This window comes from Colossoma macropomum, unplaced genomic scaffold (genome assembly GCF_904425465.1).
Source record: "Colossoma macropomum unplaced genomic scaffold, Colossoma_macropomum, whole genome shotgun sequence".
NCBI classification, from domain to species: domain Eukaryota; kingdom Metazoa; phylum Chordata; class Actinopteri; order Characiformes; family Serrasalmidae; genus Colossoma; species Colossoma macropomum.
The window spans coordinates 1,848,730-1,872,163 of NW_023494796.1; the positions used below are offsets into that span (position 1 = coordinate 1,848,730).

The window sequence follows — 23,434 nt, forward strand, 5'->3', positions numbered from 1 at the left end:
ATCAGTGAATGTCTGAAAGTAAGTTAACAGAACAATAATCATAATTATTATGTGGAGTTCAATGAACTTGAAATTTGAAGGCGAGTCATTCGCTCACTTTAAGTAGCGCGAAACCCTCCGCCTCCTGAAATAACCCAACTTTTATTTTGAAGAAAATGCGTTGGGGGAGATTAAATTGACCGGAAGTGGCCTCTGCCGTCACAAAAGTCCTTTTTTTCTAGGGAGCGCCGCTCCGTTATTCGGACCTGATCAGCGGTCAGGCTTCGTCCGCTCAACTAGACCTCGTATTTCAGTGTATTTTCAGTGATATATACGCAGAGAGAGCCGGGGCGGTGTGGATGCTGAGGCTCAGAGCGGCGATGAACGGACGATGATCAGCGCTCTGTGTCGAAACGGCGGCTGAAGAATCGCTTTAAAACGCCGACATCATGTCGGGAAAACACTTCAACGTCCACGAAGTGGGCTGCTGCATCAAATACTTCATCTTCGGCTTCAACATCATCTTCTGGGTGAGGACACAGCTTCTTGTTCGAATTTTTCCGGTCCACCTTAAATGCTGCAGCTGTTACGTTGTGGCGCCCGAGGCACCAGAATGTAACCGCTGCGGCTTTTAAGGTGGACCGGAAAAACTCGAACATTAGGCTGGAGAACCGCGGCTGTTTCTCCTCAGTCTTAACCCCAAATTTAAATCACTCCTTTAGCCACAGGTTTTAGTCCCATAACATCTGTTTTACTGGCTGCAGCACCTTTACGAACCCCAAATCAACATATCTGTCAGATCGGTGTCACCACAGAGCTGAGTCCTATCGGCGATTCTTAGGGGTCCAAGCACTGAGGTGAAAGGGGAATTCCACCAATCTTTCAAAATGTCTGCAGAGTTAAATGGTGCAGCTGTTACGTTGTGGCGACCGAGGCTCCAGAATGTAATTGCTGCAGCTTTTAAGGTGGAACGGGAAAAACGGAACATTAAACTGGCGAACCTCCTCAATTTTAACCCCAGATTTAAATCACTGCTTTAGCCACACGTTTTAGTCCCATTACATCTGCGATTCTTAGGGGTCCAAGCACTGAAGTGAAAGGGGATTTCCACCAATTTTTCAAAAGAGTTCCGAGGTTGAGGTGTAAACAGAGTCATTCAGAGTGGTCTGGTGTGAAGTGGTTGATTGTAAAGGTCCAGATTTCTATACAAAAAAAATGGTGGAGTTACTCTTTAAGCAAATATACAGTTAGCATTGTTGTTATTGTTATATACATTACTCAATATGAAAAAATTCATTGGCACTTGAGAAAATGTAATTAACCCCCAAAATCTCAGGCTTATTACATACTAAGGCTTATTATTCATTAACCACAGGGACTTCAGTGCAAACTGGTTGAGCAATTCTTAGGTTATAGAAGTGTGTAATAAGACTTTGGGCCTGGCGGTGGGCCCTGGGAATTTAAGGGGTTAAATAAAGGTGTAATAGGGTAGTAATCTTTTATTTGCTCAAAAAAAACCGCTAACATTAGAATGAAAACACTACATTAATACAATAAGTAGTGATTCTGCATCTGTCATTGTGTTTGTTTGAGAATTTCCAGACTTCTCCTTAAGGAAACCCAATGTTATTCGAAGTTATCATCCATTCCCTACTTCGTTATGTTACGTCAAGTGTGCTGTTATGGAAGTTAAACCCGTTTGAGGAGATGTGGAAACAAACTCTGTTCTTCTTATCATCTCATAACAGAGTTTTTTTTTCTAGAATCAATAATTTCTTGTTTATGTTAATTTGTATTAATTCTAATGACATATGGTGCTCTACATGCAGATTTACATCAGACTAATTGCAAAAATAAATGGTTTTAAATAATTTAAAGTCCATGCTTTGATGTCTTTTTCACAATATTGTATGCATATTATTAAAATACTCTGCCATTTTCAACAACAACAACAATAATAATAATAATAATAATAATAATAATAATAGTAGTTGTGGAAGTAGTAATATGTTTAACCTCTTAAACTCTCAGAATTTGATTACATCCTAAGTATTATAACGCAGTAATTACATGGGAAACAATACGAATGGTTTGGGTTATTCTTATGTTGTAATGGTAAAGAATGTGGGGTGTTATATGAACTGATGGTGGCTCTGTATAAGTGTTATGAGTCGGCGCTGCTGTTTGTGAAGTGAAACTGAGCTGGTCTGATTGTGTTCTGCTCCTTAGCTGCTGGGGGTGGCGTTCCTCTCCGTGGCTTTATGGGCCTGGAGCGAGAAGGTGGGTGAACACATTCACCATCACTCACCATCGCTCACTATCACTCACCATCGCTCACTGTCACTCACCATCGCTAACCATCACTCACTATCGCTCACCATCACTCACCATCACTCACAATCGCTCACTGTCACTCACCATCGCTAACCATCACTCACTATCGCTCACCATCACTCACCATTACTCACCATCGCTCACTGTCACTCACCATCACTAACCATCACTCACTATTGCTCACCATCACTCACCATCTCTCACCGTCACTCACTATCGCTCAGCATCACTCACTATAACTCACCATCGCTCACTATCACTCACCATCGCTCACTGTCGCTCACCATCACTCACTATTGCTCACTGTCACTCACCATCACTCACTATCATTCACCATCACTCACCATCGCTCACCATCACTCACTGTCACTCACCATCGCTCACTATCACTCACTATCATTCACCATCGCTCACTATCACTCACCATCGCTCACTGTCGCTCATTATCACTCACTATCGCTCACTGTCACTCACCATCGCTCACCATCACTCACTATCATTCACCATCACTCACCATCGCTCACTATCACTCACCATCGCTCACTGTCGCTCACCATCACTCACTATTGCTCACCATCGCTCACCATCACTCACCGTCACTCACCATCGCTCACCATCGCTCACTATCACTCACTATCACACCTGATCGTTCATGAGCACTAAGTACATTTACATGACCTGAAATTACCACATACAATGTAATAACTTTTACTCTCTCTCTCTCTCTCTCTCTCTCTCCCCATTCTCTCTCTCTGTCTCTTTCTCAGGGAGTTCTCTCTAACATCTCCTCCATCACTGATCTGGGGGGCTTTGATCCGGTCTGGTTGTTCCTGGTGGTCGGTGGGGTGATGTTTGTTTTGGGTTTTGCCGGCTGCATCGGAGCGCTGCGGGAAAACTCCTTCCTGCTCAAGTTTGTGAGTCTGATTCTGGAATACTGAAGTTGCAGGAGCACTTTTAGGCAGGAAGTAGGAGCTCCTGGTTGTCATGACTGCAGCGGAAGTCGTGGGGCTGCTTGCATAAAACATTTTAAGTATTTAAAATAATAATTTAAAGTTCGATTCTTGAATTGAAACTTTGTCTAAATGCTGAAACAAAGAGATTTTACAATTATGGATTTTTTTAACATTCTGTATCAAATCTGGTGGCTAAAGTGTTGCTTGGTCGTTGCTATGAATTCCCAGGTGGTTGCTAATGTGTTGCTATGTTATCTCAGGTGGTTGCTAAGGTGTTGGGATGCCGTTGCCATGTTATCCCAAGTGATTGCTAAGGTGTTGCTAGGTCATTGCTATGAATTCCCAGGTGGTGCTAATGTGTTGCTGTGTTATCTCAGGTGGTTGCTAAGATGTTGCCAGGTCATTGCCATGGAATCCCAAGTGGTTGCTGAGGTGTTGGCATGTCATTGCCATGTTATCCCAGGTCATTGCTAAGGTGTTGCTATGTTGGTGGCAAAGATGTCGCTACGCTGTTACTATGAAATCCCAAGTGGTTGCTAAGGTGTTGCTTTGTTATACCAAGTGATCGCTAAGATGTTGCTAGGCCATTGCCATTGAATCTCAAGTGGTTGCTAAGATGTTGCTAGGCCATTGTGTGGAATCCCAAATGGTTGCTATTATGTTGCTATCCATTACTATGGAACCCTATATGGTTGCTAAGGTGTTGGCATGTCACTGCCATGTTATCGCAAGTGATTGCTAAGGTGTTGCTAAGTCATTGCTATGAAATCCCAGGTGGTTGCTAAGGTGTTGCTTTGTTATACTAAGTGATTGCTAAGATGTTGCTAGGCCATTGCCGTCGAATCTCAACTGGTTGCTAAGATGTTGCTAGGCCATTGCTGTGGAATCTCAAGTGGTTGCTAAGATGTTGCTAGGCCATTGCTGTGGAATCCCAAGTGGTTGCTAAGGTGTTGGCATGTTGTTGTTACATTATCCAAAGTGATTGCTAAGGTGTTGCTAGGTTATTGCTATGAAACCCCAGGTGGTTGCTAAGGTGGTTCCTATCCAAAACCACCAGTGAACCTACACATGTCTTCTGAGTTTTATGTGGAACGTTGATGATGGCAAAATAGTGGAAAATCTGAAAGTTTTCTTTGGGGACTACTTTGCCTCACAACATCCTGCATATAATGTATCCCTCCACCATGAATGGATTTTGAGGCCAAAATCTTCCCAAATCTATCATATAACCGTGTCTCAGACATCAGGTAGTGTATTAATAACTATTCATGCAACAATTTCTGTGAAGGAGCTTTTAGAGGTGGACGTCTGGTTCCTATCACCACCACTGTGGTGGAATTCCCCTTTAAGGCCAAAATCCACCGCCCGGAGGAGTTGAATCAGGTTCAGACTGGACTGTGAACTTTTCCACTCTCTTGTTTTTCTCTCTCAGTCTCTCAGAAACTGAATAAAAGAGCGTCTGTTCCCAGTGAGTGAGCGAGCGAGAGAGAGAGAGACTCAGTGGCTTCGTTCACTTTCACCAACATCTGCTTACAGTCAGTGATGTCATCAGGGTGGGCTGTGTTTTCTGGCGGTCAGCGAGTACAAAGTGAGAGAAGTGCAGCGCCTTAACTCTCAGGAGTCTCATGACTTGTTTTGCAACTGTTTGTTGCTGTGTTTTCCTGGGTGGTGCCTAAGATGTCGCGAGGCCATTGCTATGTAATCCCAAGTGGTTGTTAAGGTGTTGGTATGTCGTTGCTATGTTATCCCAAGGAGTTGCTAAGGTGTTGCTAGGTCGTTGCAATGAAATCTCAGGTGGTTGCTAAGGTGGTGCTGTGCTTTACCAAGTGGTTGATAGGATGTTGCTAGGTCATTGCGACAGAATTCCACATAGTTGCTAAGGTGTTGTTATATCATTACTACGTTATCCCAAGTGGCTGCTAAGGTGTTGCTGTTTTGTTACTATATTATTCCAAGTGGTTGCTAAGGTGTCACTAGGCCATTGCTATGGTAATCCAGCTGTGGCAAGGTTATCATTTAAAACAGGATGAAGACAAATAGTTGTTATTCATGACCATTATGAGTTTTTATGCAACTAAGTGAATAATTAATATTGTATGTTAAAAATGTATGAATTGTGATTATCAATGAACTAATGATTAGGTTGATCATTGATATTTCATATGTGGGTAAATAAGTGGTTAAAATTCGGCCCATTGCTCAGTAACAAGAGACTCACAATAGAGAATATATTGCCCTCAGAATCATTCTGGAAGTCCATCCCACAGTTTGGACACTAGGAGAAAAATGACCAATGTACTCAGTAGTGCCCTAAAACACAAATCACAGCTTCACAGCTAATGTCATTCTCTGTCCTCCGTCCTCTCCTCCAGTTTTCCGTGTTCCTGGGGATTATATTTTTCCTGGAGCTGACCACTGGAGTTCTGGCATTCGTCTTTAAAGACTGGATCAAAGATCAGCTTAAATTCTTCATCAACAACAACATCAGAGCCTACAGAGACGACATCGACCTGCAGAACCTCATCGACTTCACACAGGAATTCGTAAGTATAAGAATAATATTATTATATGTAAATATATATATATATATATATATATATATATACCGATCAGGCATAACATTCTGACCACCTCCTTGTTTCTACACTCATTGTCCAGTTTATCAGCTCCACTTACTATATAGGTGCACTTTGTAGTTCTACAGTTACAGACTGTAGTCCATCTGTTTCTCTGCATACTTTGTTAGCCCCCTTTTACCCTGTTCTTCAGTGGTCAGGACCCCCCTGGACCCTCACAGAGCAGGTACTATTTGGGTGGTGGATCATTCTCAGCACTGCAGTAACACTGACGTGGTGGTGGTGTATTAGTGTGTGTTGTGCCGGTCTGAGTGGATCAGACACAGCAGTGCTGATGGAGTATTTAAACACCTCAGTGTCGCTGCTGGACTGAGAATAGTCCACCAACCAAAAATATCCAGCCAACAGCGTCCTGTGGGCAGCGTCCTCTGACCACTGATGAAGGACTAGAGGATGACCAACACAAACTGTGCAGCAGCAGATGAGCTATCGTCTCTGACTTTACATCTACAGGGTGGACCGACAAGGTAGGAGTGTCTAATAGAGTGGACAGTGAGTGGACACAGTGGTAAAAGGGGGCTAACAAAGTATGCAGAGAAGCAGATGGACTACGGTCTGTAACTGTAGAACTACAAAGTGCACCTATATAGTAAGTGGAGCTGATAAAATGGACAATGAGCGTAGAAACAAGGAGGTGGTCATAATGTTACGCCTGACCGGTGTATATTACATATAGGTACTGAGATGATAGGTGCGTGTGTATGTGTGTGCAGTGGGAGTGCTGTGGAGCGTTTGGGCCGGAGGACTGGAATCTGAACATCTACTTCAACTGCACCGAAACCAACCTGAGCCGGGAGAAATGTGGAGTGCCGTTTTCCTGCTGCACAAAAGACCCTGCTGTGAGTCCAGACACCACACACTGTACCACCACTTATATCACCACCTCAGAACGTCACTCCTCATTTCCAGAGACCCCGAGACTGTAAACAGGATGGTGCAGCGGCTTCCTGTCTGTGGCAGACACAATACAAACACTCAAGGTCGTCTTTCACTTACAGCGACAGAATGTCCAGAACGTTAACCCATACGAGTCCAGAGTTTTTATCATTATTTTCCCACACGTTTAAAATGTAGTTAATAGTCATGTCAAAGTTAAAAGGGGAATTTAAAAAAATCAACATAATTCAATGATTAAGATGTAAACAGATCATTCAGAGTGGTTTGCTGTGAAATGCTCTGTTCTAGAGAAAGTCAGGGTTGTTCACAGTGGTGGTGATAGGAACCAGACGTCCACCTCTAAAAGCTCCCTCACAGGAAGTTATTACGTGAAATATATGTGAACAATAAAACAGATTTTTTAAAATCCGTTCATGGAGGAGGGGTAGATGCAGGTGATGCGAGGCAAAGTAGCCCCGAAAGAAAACAGATTTTCTCAGTTTTTTCCACTATTTTACCATCATCATCAACGTTCCATATAACACTATATTGGTGTTGCGTTGTGCACATGGCAACCCCTGGTTCATATCACCTCGACTGTAAAGAAATTCACATTTAAAATGTAAATAATTTGTATTAACACCACACATTTTTTCAGTGTCATTAATGCTTGCCCCTTAGTCCCGTCTGTAGTAGTGCAGGCTGAAGCCCAGCTGCAGCACGCTGTATGTTGCTCTGATAGAATCTGTGATCATAGTGCTCTTGTTCGTGGCTCTCTTGATAAAATCAACACTGACGTGGTGGTGGTGTGTTAGTGTGTGTTGTGCTGGTCTGAGTGGATCAGACACAGCAGTGCTGCCCTATAGCAGACATTAAAGTCTTTTTTTCTGATATTGCAGGCGTTTCTTTCTGACTCTTCTCTCTTTCCCTGCAGGAGGACGTGATTAATACTCAGTGTGGTTACGACATCAGAGCTAAAGTTGTGAGTACAACAGAAAAAATCTTCATTTTATTGAATATTACTTTGTCTTCTGTCATTCGTCCATCTAGATTGTTCTGCTAAAAGAACATTTAGGAAACATCATCCATATTAGACCATCTGCACTGACCTTATCACCCAATCAAGCACAACATAACCCTGTATCATCTTCCCAAAACCGTATCTGTTCATTTTTGACTGGACAGTAATGGGACAGTGTTTGCAAACATGCTAATAATGTTAGCCACCTAGCTAGCTATTAATACCTTAGCAAACATTTTACAAAGTTTTTCAAAGTAGCATTCGTGTAGTGTATATAGTTTCTGTTCTGGTGATATTAGTGGTGATGTAATAGTGCGAGGTGATTTTATCCTCACCTGGAAGAGTAAAGAGTTCTGTAAGTCTGATTGACTACGTTCACATTACCAGGCTGAAGTGGCACAAATCTGATTTTCTGCCCTAATGTGACTCAGATCTGATGTTTTCATGGCTGTGTGGACACAAATCTGATCTTTTCAAATCCGACCTGAGCCACCTTCATATGTGGTCCTAGATTGGATACGTATCCGATTCGTGGCCATGTGACCTTAATGTGACGCTCAGATCGGAATTCATGTGCTTTTTTCCACTGGACCATCATTCAGCATTACCATGGCAGCAGCGCCAAACAGAAGTTAAAGCCTGTAACGGTGGAAAAGCAGCTCATCTCACCTTTTTCTCCTTCGTCTCGCTCTAATAATGAAGCTGAGAGCTGATCAGAGTTAATTATCTTCTCAGCGAAGCTCGTTCTGCTCGTTAGTTTGTTGCTGATGATGAACGTGATTCATTAACGTGACGTTACTGAGTAGGATGTGCTCATGAGGGTCATTTCAGGACGCCGGTTCGTCACATTAATGACAGATTTGAGTCACCTAAACGAGTGTGAACCATCGTGTCAGAGAGATCGGATTTGAGCAAAAAATCGGATTTGAGCAACGAGGCTTGTAACGTGAGCATAGCTATTGTTTCTCAGTTACGTTTGCCTCAACTGCAAGGAGAATTTAAAACTAAAAACACAATGAGCTCCAGCTCAAATAAACAAACATTACTCACCGCCGCCCTCTAGAGGTGTTATTGCACCTGTTAGATATTTAGAACTTGTTGTTGACCCATAACACCTGTCGCTGAAAACATTTTCTGCTCTGCCGAGTCTTATATTATGCCGGCCTCACACCTTTTCAAGCGATTTCACTGTCGGAGACAAATTTGCAGTGTCGGAATAAAATCATGAGAGTCTTGCTAGAGTCGTGTCGCACTCGCGTCAACTCGATTGTGTAGTGTGAGGTGGTCCGGACGGCCGTCTTAAGTCAGTCTTTTTCTCGTCTTGACGCTACGACAAAATCAACCGTGTTTAATATTATCACAAGTTTTAAGTCTTGGCTCATGCAAATAGTGACGTGCCAGGGGTGCGCGAGTGCAAGCGAGCGAGCGCATGGGCGCGACGCGAAAGAGCGCGAGAGAGAGTGAGAGAGAGAGAGAGAGAGAGAGAGGGCAAGGGAGAAAATGCATGCGTGAGTGCCTGAAATCTCTATACAAAAAGGCAAATCTGCTCCCTTTTAAAACAATAATCATATTACCCTAAACTGTAAACTGGCTGTTTTAATATTTCAGGTCCACTGAGTGTAACAGTGATGTAAGGAAATGTGCAGATGACTTTAAGAATGGCTTTATTAAAGAATCATCTATGTTTTTTTTTTGCTTTCTGTTACACTGGTTTCTTATTTTGTTTCTTATGGTTTAGTTCAGGGGTGCACAACTCTGGTCCTGGAGGGCTTCATCCAGCTCATTTTGGTGATTTACCTACTCAGACACACCTGATTATACTCATCTGTCAATTGCCAGGTTTAGATGATGTGTTTGAACAGGGCAGCTACCAAAATCTGCTGGACATCGGCCCTCCTGGACCGGAGTTGTGCACCCCTGGTTTAGTTCATAACACCCAATCAGCAATGCTGAATCGCTGCATGTTGTGTTGATGTGTAAATCGTTATTTTACAGGTTCATTTAAAAGATTCTGGGCGATGATCTGCCAGAGTAAACAGCTCTACAATGAACTAATCCGAGCCCCAGATCTTTACACGCCCAGCCAATGCATTTTCCCATCTATATCACTATATAATGGAAGGAAAGGGTTTATCTGCTTGTAAATTTCCACCAGGTGCATGATGGGAAATAAACTCAGAACTCTAGTTGCAGTCTTGCAAATAGTGACCCTGCAAGATTTGCAAAATCACAGTCTGTGACTAAAAACTGTGACACTGTCTTTAGATGTGAGAGGGTGTCAGGCTTTAGTCTTTCAAGGTCTTCTCGAGGTCTTCGCGAGGTCTTCCAGTGTGTGGTCAGCATTAGGAGGGTTCAGAGGCCTTTTCCAAAACGTACCTTTTTGAAAACCAGATGGTGTGTTTGTGTGTTTGGGTGCAGGAGTCGGAGCAGAAGACGTTTATTTACACTAAAGGCTGTGTGCCGCAGTTTGAGAAGTGGCTGCAGGAGCATCTCACAGTGGTAGCCGGGATTTTCATAGGAATCGCGCTGCTACAGGTGACTGGATTAGGCTATTTACATTACATAACTATTTAATAATAATGTAATATTACCCAACTACGTAATACATTACGTACGTGTGCTGTGTGGACAGGTTCGAGTCTGAATTTCTGTTTGTTTTGATGTCAAAAATGGACAAAAATGTAAAGGATATAAAGGTGAATGTGCAGGTTTTTCTTTCTGGTTTCAGATTTTTGGGATTTGTTTGGCTCAGAATCTGCTGAGTGACATCGAGGCCGTGAGAGAGAGCTGGTAAGAACTGACAAGACGTGGAGTTTCAATACAGCTTTTAATTCATAGCCCTGTTTTTTTTAAATGCCGTCGCTGACTTCGGCTCATACATCAGGCATCACATTATGACCACCTCCTTGTTTCTACACTCATTGTCCTTTTTATCAGCTCCACTTACTATATAGGTGCACTTCGTAGTTCTACAGTTACAGACTGTAGTCCATCTGTTTCTCTGATACTTTGTTAGCCCCCTTTTACCCTGTTCTTCAGTGGTCAGGACCCCCATGGAGCCTCACAGAGCAGGTACTATTTGGACGGTGGATCATTCTCAGCACTGCAGTAACACTGACGTGGTGGTGGTGTGTTAGTGTGTGTTGCGCTGGTCTGAGTGGATCAGACACAGCAGTGCTGCTGGAGTTTTTAAACACCTCAGTGTCGCTGCTGGACTGAGAATAGTCCACCAACCAAAAATATCCAGCCAACAGCGTCCTGTGGGCAGCGTCCTGTGACCACTGATGAAGAACTAGAGGATGACCAACACAAAGTGTGCAGCAGCAGATGAGCTATCGTCTCTGACTTTACATCTACGAGGTGGACCAACAAGGTAAGGGTGTCTAATAGAGTGGACAGTGAGTGGACACTCGCTGAGAATGATCCACCACCCAAATAGTACCTGCTCTGTGAGGGTCCATGGGGGTCCTGACCACTGAAGAACAGGGTAAAAGGGGGCTAACAAAGTATGCAGAGAAACAGATGGACTACAGTCTGTAACTGTAGAACTACAAAGTGCACCTATATAGTAAGTGGAGCTGATAAAATGGACAATGAGTGTAGAAACAAGGAGGTGGTCAGAATGTTATGCCTGATCGGTGTATGTGAATGATTGTGAGGCTTGAACTTCAGATCCTGAATGAAAATGGTGGCACAATGGCCCTCTTATTTTGCTGCTGTCAGAAATATAGCATTTAGGTTTCTAATAATGATGAATGAACGGTTTAGTTTTGAAATATTCAGTGTTTTATTGCTCTGTTGCCATTTGTATGGCTTTAAAATGTAAAACGTGCCAAATTTCAGTGGTTTCTGGGCACATTTTGCTGCTGAAGTCTACATTTATTGTCTTAATCTCTCGCTCTCCATGGGCTCATCTCTAATAAACGTATTTTAAGCTAATTTAGTAGAAAAACAACACTTAAGATGCGAAAAATGTGAGTACAAGTCAGTCATGGCCTGTAAAAGCGATACAGAAACAGCCTTTGTTTTTGCACTCTTACAAAATGACAGTAAACCTTATTTGTTTTCTTTTCCTGAATCTCATCTGACTTCTTCCTAAAATCCTTTCAGTCTGTTCACCTGATGAGCCGAACCCACTCAACTCCCCGTCGCCTGGCAACACGGCCGACACAGCCTCATCTCGGTATCCTAGCAACCAACGAGGAGCTCCATTTTCATACTTTCATCTTTTTTTTCTTCTTAAAGCGGTTAAAAGTGTTACCATGACGACAGTGAACATCCAGAGATTTTGTCACTTTTTCAAATACGGCTCAGAGCCTCGGATAGAGAAATAGTCGTCTCGTGTTCCTGTTGTATAGACTTGTTGAAAGGCTGCAGTACATCCAGTGACCACAGGATGTCACTGTAGTTACAGTATTGCCCATGAAGAGCCGCCCAGTGTTTTGTAGAACTCGAGAAAACTGCCTCCTTTCAAAGAAGTATTTGACAGAAATCTGATTGAACCAGTTCCCTCCTGTAACTCAGATGTACGCAGACAAGACATGTTCGCTTCTTCAGTTTAGCACTGGAGCTATGATGCTAATGTGGCTAACAAGTAATAGGAAGCTTAGCAAAAGTACAGACAAGATGCTGCTATTGTTTTTAGCTAAGTGACATAATTTTATCCAATTTAATAGACATCAACTTGTCATACGGTGTCAGAAAGTCTATTTGAGATTACTCAGCAACTCATCGAGGTTTTCTACAGTGCTAACTGGTGGGGTATACGTTTCCATTACCCCAGTAGGTTGCTTGTGCTTTTTAACTGGTTTGGCTAGCGGTGTTGAGACGGCGTTTGAGTTTTTTCCATAGGAATGAATGGAGGAACGCTCAACATCCTGAAATGGAATCATTCCACTTATGAAATAAGTAATGCTAATACCTATTATTCCACCACAGTCAGCCAAAGTCCCCTTACATCACCACCATTCAAGTATGATAGCAGAACCTTAGCAGCCACCAGCTTAGCACAGCGGTGGCCTAGCAGAACCTTAGCAACCACCAGCTTAGCACAGCGGTGGCCTAGCAGAACCTTAGCAACCACCAGCTTAGCACAGGGATGGCCTAGCAGAACCTTAGCAACCACCATCTTAGCACTGCAATGGCCTAGCAGAACCTTAGCAACCACCAGCTTAGCACAGCGATGGCCTAACAGAACCTTAGCAACCACCAGCTTAGCACAGCAATGGCCTAGCAGGACTTTAGCAACCACCAGCTTAGAACAGCAATGGCCTAGCAGGACCTTAGCAACCACCAGCTTAGCACAGCGATGGCCTAACAGAACCTTAGCAACCACCAGCTTAGCACAGCGATGGCCTAGCAGGACCTTAGCAACCACCAGCTTAGAACAGCAATTGCCTAGCAAAACCTTAGAAACCCCATGAGATAGCATAGCTCTGGCCGAGCCACACCTTAGCAACCACCTGGAATAGCATAGAAAACAGCCTAGTGACACCTTAGCAACCACATGGGATAGCATAATGTAGCTAGCAAGTACTGGCAAGCTTAGCAAAAGTCCAGACAGTTCAGCTACTGTTATTTTTAGCTATATTTTTCATACTTTTGACCAATTTTATAGCTACCAACATGTCGTACTGAGCCAGAGAGCACATCAGCAAACTTGTCTTGGCTGATTGACTGCATTTGCAGTAAGGAGGGAAACTGTAAATTAGATATTACACTAAACTGTTCCTTTGAAGATCTGGTCTGGAATCACTTCAACAGGTGGGCCAACAGAGGCCTTCCAACAACAACAATGCAACAAAGCCCGCTGGTCAAGTTAGCATGCTAACTGGTGCAGATTAAGCCAGCATGGAGCTGCCCAGAGTTAGTCTGTTCAGCTCGATTTAAGCTAATCTAAATTGAATCCATAGCTAACCTGGGAGTCCTGCAGATACACTCATCCATGGTGCTGTAACAATTACCGAACGGGGCTTCAGACCTATTTTCATCTCTCACCACAGTCACTCATCTGCATCTTTCTATGAAGTTCTCGAGACGTCGCTTTCATTAAGATGTGAAGTGTACATAAGAAGTCATTTGTAAGCACTGCTTTTTTTTTTGTAAACAGAAGTTAGGTGGTGTCAGACATTGCCTCTTTAATCAGTTGTGTAAAAACACACCTCGTTTCAGGTCGAGAAGACAAAGGCACTGCATGCGTACTGGACTAACATTCGACTTTCCTAAAGTGTTAAATTATAACATTCTTCTTTTGTTGTCGTGAGCGACGATAAGTATATCAGTATGGATTTAATAGATTTTAACATCGACTGCGATGTTTTCCCACTCGAGCCCTTGCGATAACTCGGCTCAGACGCGGCTCGGAATGTCGGTCGGTCGGATTCTGCTTTGAATGTTAAATGGATTTGAAAGATACATCGGAATGCGATGCTAATTTGTATCCTTCTCCACTTGAGAGCACTTTGCACCTAAGTTAGCTCATTTAGTTAGCGTAATTAAAGCTGAACGTTTTGAATAGATAGCCTGGATAGCGTAGTTTTGCTTTTAATGCACACAGATGTTACTGAATGCTGCTTGGAGGTCTGTAAATGAAGGGCGAAATTCCAGAAAGTGCCCCAGGAGGCAGCTGGGCTGGTGGAAAACCTGTGGGAAAGGAAAGCGCGCCATCTGCTGGCTACGTTCAAACCTTGAATCTCCATTCATTTCGCCAAAGGGAGTTTTTTTTCCGATTAAGACCTTTGGTGAAACAGTCAATTTGTGACCATAAAACAACATTAGCGACAAATACAATATAATAACAGAACGTTTTGCTGAGCCATGTAAGTATAAAGGCTAAAATACAGTCGAGCTTCAAAAGCTCGGTGTTGGTGGCACCTCATGGGCTGTGTGGTCAGTTTTTTGGGGGGAAACGCTCCTAAAAACTGTATTTCTTAATCGTCAACTAATAATTCAGACATGTCAAATATATTTACGTTAAGCTGTTAACCTGCGTTTTGAACGCGGACAGCAGGGGGCGACAACTTTCCTTCCCAATAGCTGAACTGAGGTTCTGGAATGAGCTTCCCAAGAACATTGTGGCTGTTTATCATTTGAGCTAATGCTAACGGCCCAGTCACACTAGCAAACCGATGCTAACGCTAGCAATGAAATTTCGCATGCAAAACGTCCTATAGCAGATCCAAAATGGAGAAAGAGCTCGTTTTAGCAGCTTCTTAGCATAACAGTTTATATAATTATATACAGTTTATTATAAATATGCTGTCTTTGTGAATTAAATGGTATGACTATCTTAGCGTAGCGAGTTAGCTAGGCTAGCAGCCAGTTTAGATGGTTTCCTCATTTTCACCACAGTCTCGCTAGCCACAGCTGAAATGCTGCTAAAGTCACGGCTAAATTGCTACCTGCACCAAAATTGAAGAATTGTTTTCATTGTAAATTTTTAATCTCACCTGTAAACACGTCTCTGGTGTGACTGTGGCTTAATAGTTCACCACCACAGTCCGCCAAAGACACCATACATCACCATCATACAAGTATGATAGCAAAACCTTAGCAACCACCAACTTAGCACAGCAATGGCCTAGCAAAACCCTAGAAACCACATGAGATAGCATAGCTCTGGCCAAGCAAAACCTTAGCAACCACCTGGAATAGCATAGAAAACAGCCTAGCGACACCTTAGCAACCACATGGCATAGCATAATGTAGTTAATGTAGCTAGCAAGTACTGGCAAGCTTAGCAAAAGTACAGACAGTACAGCTACTATTATTTTTAGCTTCACCAAAATAGAAGAATTTTTTTCATTGTAAATTTTTAATCTCGCCTGTAAACACGTCTCTAGTGTGACTGCGGCTTAACAGTTCAGATGATTCCCCAACTACATTGTTCTTGGATGTCTTTAGTTTAGTGATTTGTACTTTTTGTGATGACCTTCCGCCAAAATTAGGAAGTTTCATGATCTCATAATAGACATGATGATATAAATTATTAGCTTAAATGTTGGTGAAACTGTTGTTTCTTTCAAAATTTGAACATTTCTGTGAAATTAGCTTTACAGAAATTCCCTTTAGTTTGGACTGTAGCGTCAATTTTGACTTTAGTTTGCCGAAACTGGAGAAAAGATGTTTGCTTTGTCAGATCAAAACCTTGTAACTCTGTTTTTCTTTTGTTGTTTTTTATGCAAAGTTTTGTTCTAATAATTAAAGATGTAACGTTAGCGTAGCAAGGTTTATTAAGCAAGCCGAGACAGTCGACTGATATATTTTGTGACGGTGGCACTTTTTGTTTTTTCATTTTATTTTAACTTTTCCGGCTCCTCATGTTTAAACACCTGCACTCTGGTTTCCCCAAGCTTCTGTAGTCATGATCGTCCAGCAACATTTAGCTTACAGGACAAGCTATTTCCCATGTTCGCTGGGCAGGATGTGTCAATACAGATGAATATTATTTTTTTCACTTTGACTGAAAGCATATTTGTGCTGTCGGTTTACAGTAGCAGTTAAACGTTTGGACCCTCCTGCTTAAATGTGTGTTTTTCATAACCTTAAAGACGTTTTCTCTGCAGATTTATGCTTAAATGCTTAATTTTTTTGTAGGAATGTAGGAATTTCATGTGTTTTTTTTAGTTTTGATGTCTTTACAATTACATAGATAGATATGCTTTATTCATTTCGCCAAGGGGAAATTTGGAATAATTAAGTTATCTTATGAGCTAGAACCAACAAACTTTGCCCAAAGGATATGCTTATGATAAGATGTGCCAATGGACAACTCTCAAACTCATGGACATTACCAGCAGATTCCGATATAAACACACTAATGCACAGTAATTACACAGTAGTTACACAGTTATTACACACTGCATACACATGCACATAGACGCACTTATACACAATAATAATACGGCTACTATTCAATAATGCATTAAATACAAACTACAAACGCTCATCAACGCTACAAACAAACTATCTAAGGAACCACCTGGGATAACATAATGGCCTAACGACATCTTAGCTACCACTTGATGTACCTTAGCAACCACCTGTCAACACCCTAGCAACCAACTGCGATACCATAGCAGCTGCTAAGCAACAACCTATCAACTACCCAGAATATCACTGAAACCGGTTACTTTGCAACCACCTGGAAAACCACTCTACACTACCGAACAATGTCAATAACAATTTCAGCTTAAAATAACCCAAAAACACATCAACTACCAGAATATCACTGAAACCGGCTACTTTGCAACCACCTGGAAAACCACTTTACACTACCGAACAAAGTCAATAAAAATTTCAGCTTAAAATAACCCCCAAAACACATCAACTACCCAGAATATCACTGAAACCGGCTACTTTGCAACCACCTGGAAAACCACTCTACACTACCGAACAAAGTCAATAACAATTTCAGCTTAAAATAACCCAAAAACACATCAACTACCCAGAATATCACTAAAACCGGCTACTTTGCAACCACCTGGAAAACCACTTTACACTACCAAACAATGTCAAATTTCAGCTTAAAATAACCCCCAAAACACATAAACACAATATAAGCAATACAGTTTAAAAACAATCTTCGACTATTTTAGCTTTTTTTCCGTTAAGCCACCTTACTGTTCACATATTTTCATTTTCTAGTTCTAATTCTACCTTGGGAGTGGGCGTGGCCAAACTTTTTACTGCTGCTGTAAATGACTGAACTTGAAGCTTCTTTTCTCTACACAGCCAATCAGAATTGAGAAATCTGATTGGCGTATGAAAACCACAGATTCCTTATTTGGCACTAGTAACACTTCTAAACAGGGTTTTTTCTCTTAAATAGTACTAACTACTTTTGTGTGTTGATGTGGTTGATGTGATTTGTTTGATTATTATAAGTCTTTTTACAGTATTGTATTTGACGAACTGTTTACCATCTTTAACTGGGATGGCGGTGTTGTACACAATAAAGTTTGATATGTTTTTGTAAGCGTGTGTTGTGTTTCCAATGCCTTCTTTGACATTGCCAGTGTTCACTGTATTCAAAGTATGTGGACAGCCCTCCTAATTATTCAGTTCAGGTGTTGCAGCCACACCCATCACTCACTACAGAGTTTCAAAGTGCCTCTGGGAGCAATATTAGCACAAGCATTAACATTACCCTTCACTGGAACTAAAGGGGCCCGAGCCCAAACCCTGAAAAGCAGCCCCAGCCCGTTATCCCTCCTCCACCAAACTTTACTGTTGTGCATTCCAGTGGGTAGCGTTCTCCTGTCATCAAAAAAAACCCAGATTTGTGAATCAGACTGCCAGATAGGGACACTTGATTCATCACTACAGATGGCACGTTTCCACTGTTTCAGAGTCCAGTAGCGGCGCTTTACACCACTCCAGCCGACGCTTGGCATTGCACATAGTGATCTTAGACTTGTGTTGATCTGCTCGGCCATGAAAACCATTTCTGAAGTGCCCAACACACACGTCTTGTGTTGATGTTGCTTCCAGAGGCAGTTTGGAACTCTATACTGAGTAATGCAAGGAGATTTTTACATGCTGCATGCTTCAGCATGTGAGTTTGTGTAGTCTACTGCTTCGTGGCTGAACCGTTGTTGCTCCTAGACGCTTCCATTTCACAATAATTGTACTTACAGAAGTCCAGGGCAGAAATATTCACAAACCGATTTGCGGTAAAGGTGGCATCCTATGACAGTGACATATTTAAAGTCATTGAGCTCCCATTCTACTGCCACTGTTTGTCTGTGGAGATTGCATGGCTATGTGCTTGATTTTATACATCTGTCAGCAATGAGTGTCGATGAAACACCTAAACTCAATAATTAAGGCCTCAGCACACTTCTTGCGAAACGAAATTCTCTAGGTTTGCGCAAAGCCAAAAAACGCCTTTGCGAGCTTACAGGCTTGCATACTTTCTGCAGTTTCATGCATTTAAAGACAAGATTCCTGAGCATGTGAGGTAAGTTAGTCTGCTTCCTAAATATAGCTAGCTAGCAACATTATACTTAGAGGTGGGCAATATATTGGTCTTTAACCATTAGCGTGATAAATTATCATAAAGTGCTTTTCTAAGCATATCGTGGAAAAGTGACCAACTCCATGTTCCTTACAAAGAGAGCGTAATTAGTCCTACATACATACATCATCTAAACCGCTTATCCTCCTGGGTCGCAGTGGGGTGCTGGAGCCTATCCCAGCTGTCACTGGGCGGAAGGCAGGGTTCACCCTGGACAGGTCGCCAGTCCATCGCAGGGCAGACAGACATACATACATATACAATCACACACACACTCACACCTAGGGGCAATTTAGTATGTCCAATTGGCCTAACTGCATGTTTTTGGACCATAGGAGGAAACCGGAGTACCCGGAGGAAACCCGGGGAGACACGGGGAGAACATGCAGACTCCATACAGAAGGACCCTGGCCGCCCGGCCGGGAACTGAACCCAGGCCTTCTTGCTGTGAGGTAACAGCGCTACCCCCTGCGCCACCGTGCCGCCCCGTAATTAGTCCTGTTTAACTGAATTTGCTGAATTTAGTGAGTTTTTGATATTTGTTGTTAAATGTAGTGCCACTAGTGTTTTGTCTCAATGTCTCAAAATATTGTGATGCACATCATGTATGATGAAAAAGTATTGTGATATGATGTTTTTGCTTTATGGGCCACCCCTAATTATACTGTTAACAGTCTGTCACTGATTGCTTGTTTAGGATAAAAATCTGCACTCTTAAAGATGGTCCTTCAAGGATTCTTCAGCAAAGAAAATGGTTCCATGTCAAACCATGGGCACTCAAAGGAACCCTTGGTATGATCAAAGGATTCTTTACATCGTGAAAGCGCTCTTCAGATTGATGGAGAATGTGCTGTAGCTGGTTCTACATAGAATCTTTTTCAGGAAGTTTCTATATAGCACCCAAAAATGTTTTTTCTATTGTTATAAACTTGACATCACAATAGAAGGACCATTTTATTGCTATATAGAAGCCTTTTCAAAAAGGTTCTAAATAGAACCATCTACAGCACATTCCCCATTAATCTGAAGAATCCTTTCATGATGTAATCCTTTAATCATACAAAGGGTTCTTTCAGTGCTTATGGTTCCTAAAGAACCATTATCTTTGCTATAGAACCCTTGCAGAACCAGCTTTTTAAAGAATGTATTACAGCTACCAGTGGCTTAAATACCACAGTACGGTTGGTGCGGCAGTTACAATAAGGATGGGTATAAGGTCTACACCCACTGTCATTTATTGGTGCAACATGGCTCAGTGGGGGTGGGGGTTGATTTTTGCACTGTGTGATATAAATACATTGGCACATTTAGACCTTATGTTGTGTTATTTTGTGTTATTTATAAAGTTCTCATTATTTGTTCTGTAAAAACTGAAACACTGAAATGTGAAAAATCTGTGCCTTTCTCTTGCATAAGCCTGAAAAACCTGCTTGTTTCCCCAAAGTTACGTGAAGGCCAGGAGCTCAATGGCTTTATGATCCACAAAGTATTTAAATCAAGGAGCTTGTATTTTAGGCCATTAAGGTCCCTTCCGGTAAGATCTTCAGAAATCAGTAACAATGAGTTTTACTTTCTTAGGCTATTTTAGTTGCCAAGGTTTGCCTTATCTGTTTTCTTGTTACGTTTGACTCCTCAGACTCTGATGATGGTGATAGTTGTGTGGAAGTGGACACGCTATCCACTGCAAGTGTCTCCAGCGATCACATGGTAGTCATGAACCAGAGCACAACGGCTCAGCTTAATAATTGAATGACCACAGGGGCCATGGCAAACAAGATCATAAGACCACAACCAACATCCAGTGATGGCAACTCGATCACCAGTGTTAACCAGACCACAGCACTGCAGCAATTCAGTGATAATATGATGAGAAGCGCCAATCCAAACCAGAACACTGCTTCATTGCAAGCCTTGAGCAATCCTGTCTCCTCAAGGGGACAGGGCAAACAACGCCACTACAATACAGCAAGACTCTGGTGATAATGGCAACTCAGTGACCAATGTCGACCAGACTACAGCAGTACAGCATGGCTCCAGTGACTGTTGTAAACCAAGCCAGAGGGCTGCAGCATTCCTTGGGTGAGGTAACCTCATTGAGCCAGGTTGCGTCAGTAAGTGACAGTGGATATGCTACTTATCTCTCAATCATGGCTTCAAACGTGCATGTCTTCAGATGATGAAGAATTGAACCAAGCAATACTGGCTAGTCCTCAAAGTCATGTGTAAGTTAATACAACTATGAAAGACAATAGGTCATGGCACAAATCTTACATTATTATAATTCAATTTCCTGTCAGTTATTTTAATACTGAAGTTGTCCAGATACAGCAGTGGTCTCCAACCATGGTCCTGAAGAGCTGCTTTCCTGCAGAGCCTAGTTCCACACCTACTCCACCTAATCAACCACTTCCCAACTCCCTGGTTGGCTGGATCAGATACCCTATATTGCCAAAAGTATTCACTCACCCATCCAAATCATTGAATTCAGGTGTTTTAATCACTTCCATGGCCACAGGTGTATAAAACCAAGCACCTAGGCATGCAGACTGCTTCTACAAACATTAGTGAAAGAATGGGTCGCTCTCAGGAGCTCAGTGAATTCCAGCAGGGTCAGCGGATGCTGAGGCACATAGTGCGCAGAGGTTGCCAACTACCAGACAAGTACCGTTCTCCTGGCAACCACCAAACCCAGACTCATCCATCAGATTGCCAGACGGAGAAGCGTGATTGGTCACTCCAGAGAACACGTCTCCACTGCTCTAGTGTCCAGTGGTGGCACTTTACACCACTGCATTCGACGCTTTGCATTGCACTTGGTAATGTAAGGCTTGAATGCAACTGCTCGGCCATGGAAACCCATTCCACAAAGCTCTCTACTCTGTTCTTGAGATAATCTGAAGGCCACATGAAGTTTGGAGGTCTGTAGCGAATGACTCTGCAGAAAGTTGGTGACCTCTGCGCACTATGCGCCTCAGCATCCGCTGACCCCGCTCTGTCATTTCACATGGCCGAACACTTCGTGGCTGAATTGCTGTCGTTTCTAATCGCTTCCACTTTGTTATAATACCACTGACAGTCGACTGTGGAATATTTAGTAGCGAGGAAATTTCACGACTGGACTTGTTGCACAGGTGGCATCCGATCACGGTACCACGCTGTAATTCACTGAGCTCCTGAGAGCAACACATTCTTTCACTAATGTTTGTAGAAGCAGTCTGCAGGCCTAGGTGCTTGGTTTTATACACCTGTGGCCATGGAAGTGATTGGAACACCTGGATTCAATGATTTGACTGGGTGAGTGAATACTTTTGGAAATATAGTGTATGTTCTGGTGGTGATTTTAAAAATGTGGCTAGATTAAAAAAAAAAGTAGGCAGAGAAATTGAGCTTTGGATAACTACGTGTGTCTTTATTTTTTCCGTCTGAAATGAATGCCAGGAGCATGCACATTAGCATTTTTTTTTCTTTTCAATTTAAACTTCAATTAATCTGGAGGGCTTCAGTCCAGCATGGCTTGATTTTCCTGCTCAAACATTCTCAGTTCATGCCATCAGTTAGTTATCAGGTTTAGTGGTCTTAAAGCAGGAAAATCACAAAGTTGTGCTGGGAGTTTCTTTGTCCAATTTCTTTGAATCTTTTACTTTGATGAATATGATTTGTAGGCACTTGCAGTTTTCTTTGTGTTTTTTTTTTTTTCATTGGGTTTCTTGAAGAAAATGCACAAGTTCCAAGAATAAATTTATGCCATTGTTATCGTCGTCTTCAAGTGGGTGCACTGTATCTTGAATCAATGTCTCAAGTCTCATTGATCATAAACTCGTTTTCAGGAACAACAACATTGTTTTCAGTTTGCATCTCAGGAATAGGTCGATCTTCGTCACTTCCAAAGTCTTCATCTGCTTGAAACACCGTCGACTGCAGTGTTACGAGTTCCTGCAACATTAAGAATGTCTTTCTGCCATAATTGTAAGGGGGTCTGCCCACCCTGTGTAGACAGACCAACGTTATTCCACTGATTTCTGAATTCAGTAGCTGTTCTCTGAACTCTTGGCAAGTAAATATAGCGTAAACAAAAAAGATGGTGCTCGTCGGTTGAATCCAGGACACCATAGTTTTCCATGAAGGTGAACAGGTTGCTAAAAATGAACTGTGACTACTCTATTCAGCTCTGCCCACAACCTCTCTATCCCCTGATTGTGAACACTGCGGCCAGTGATTACACTTTGTCTGTTGGGTCCCCATCTCTCCAACATATAACGAGAAACTCTTGATGGTAGCCCAAAATTTGCTACACCATTGCGGAAGAGTTCTAAGATGCTAGAAGCCCTGTTGTTGTTGAGACAATGCAAGTAAATGATAGTTTGGCTGTTGCCATCAACACACCCATGAAAGATCATTCTCCATCTAACAAGCTTGTGGTTCCCATTAATGTGCCTGTCAAGAGAGGATAATAGAGCAAGTTATGTACTAAACTAAGTTCGGAGTCAAACTGTGTGCTAAATATTCTATTTCTACATTCTTATGTATCAAGAACCGTAAGGTAAGAAATGAATAGATCCAAACAAAGTACCTTTGTTTCATGGCAAAAAAGTTCTTTTAAATGAAAGTGGATGGTGAC

The 23,434-nt window shown here is 42.3% G+C and overlaps 1 protein-coding gene across 1 annotated transcript; it reads left to right on the top strand.

Annotated features, from left to right (window-relative positions):
• The first annotated feature begins 170 nt into the window (after positions 1-170).
• On the top strand, positions 171-17,775 carry tspan5b (tetraspanin 5b). The gene is made up of 9 exons (XM_036583611.1): positions 171-509; positions 2,209-2,259; positions 3,081-3,227; positions 5,639-5,809; positions 6,616-6,741; positions 7,713-7,760; positions 10,218-10,334; positions 10,528-10,589; positions 11,910-17,775. The coding sequence occupies exons 1-9, from the start codon at positions 429-431 to the stop codon at positions 11,920-11,922; spliced, it is 816 nt and encodes a 271-aa protein (XP_036439504.1). The 5' UTR covers positions 171-428; the 3' UTR covers positions 11,923-17,775.
• Positions 17,776-23,434: the final 5,659 nt, after the last annotated feature.

Bases quoted from the DNA above. Each gene is read 5' to 3' on its own strand.
- tspan5b (XM_036583611.1), top strand. From the start codon at position 429: ATGTCGGGAAAACACTTCAACGTCCACGAAGTGGGCTGCTGCATCAAA. The intron at 2,260-3,080 runs GTGGGTGAACAC...TCTCTTTCTCAG, and splicing joins TATGGGCCTGGAGCGAGAAG to GGAGTTCTCTCTAACATCTC. The intron at 10,335-10,527 runs GTGACTGGATTA...TTCTGGTTTCAG, and splicing joins TAGGAATCGCGCTGCTACAG to ATTTTTGGGATTTGTTTGGC.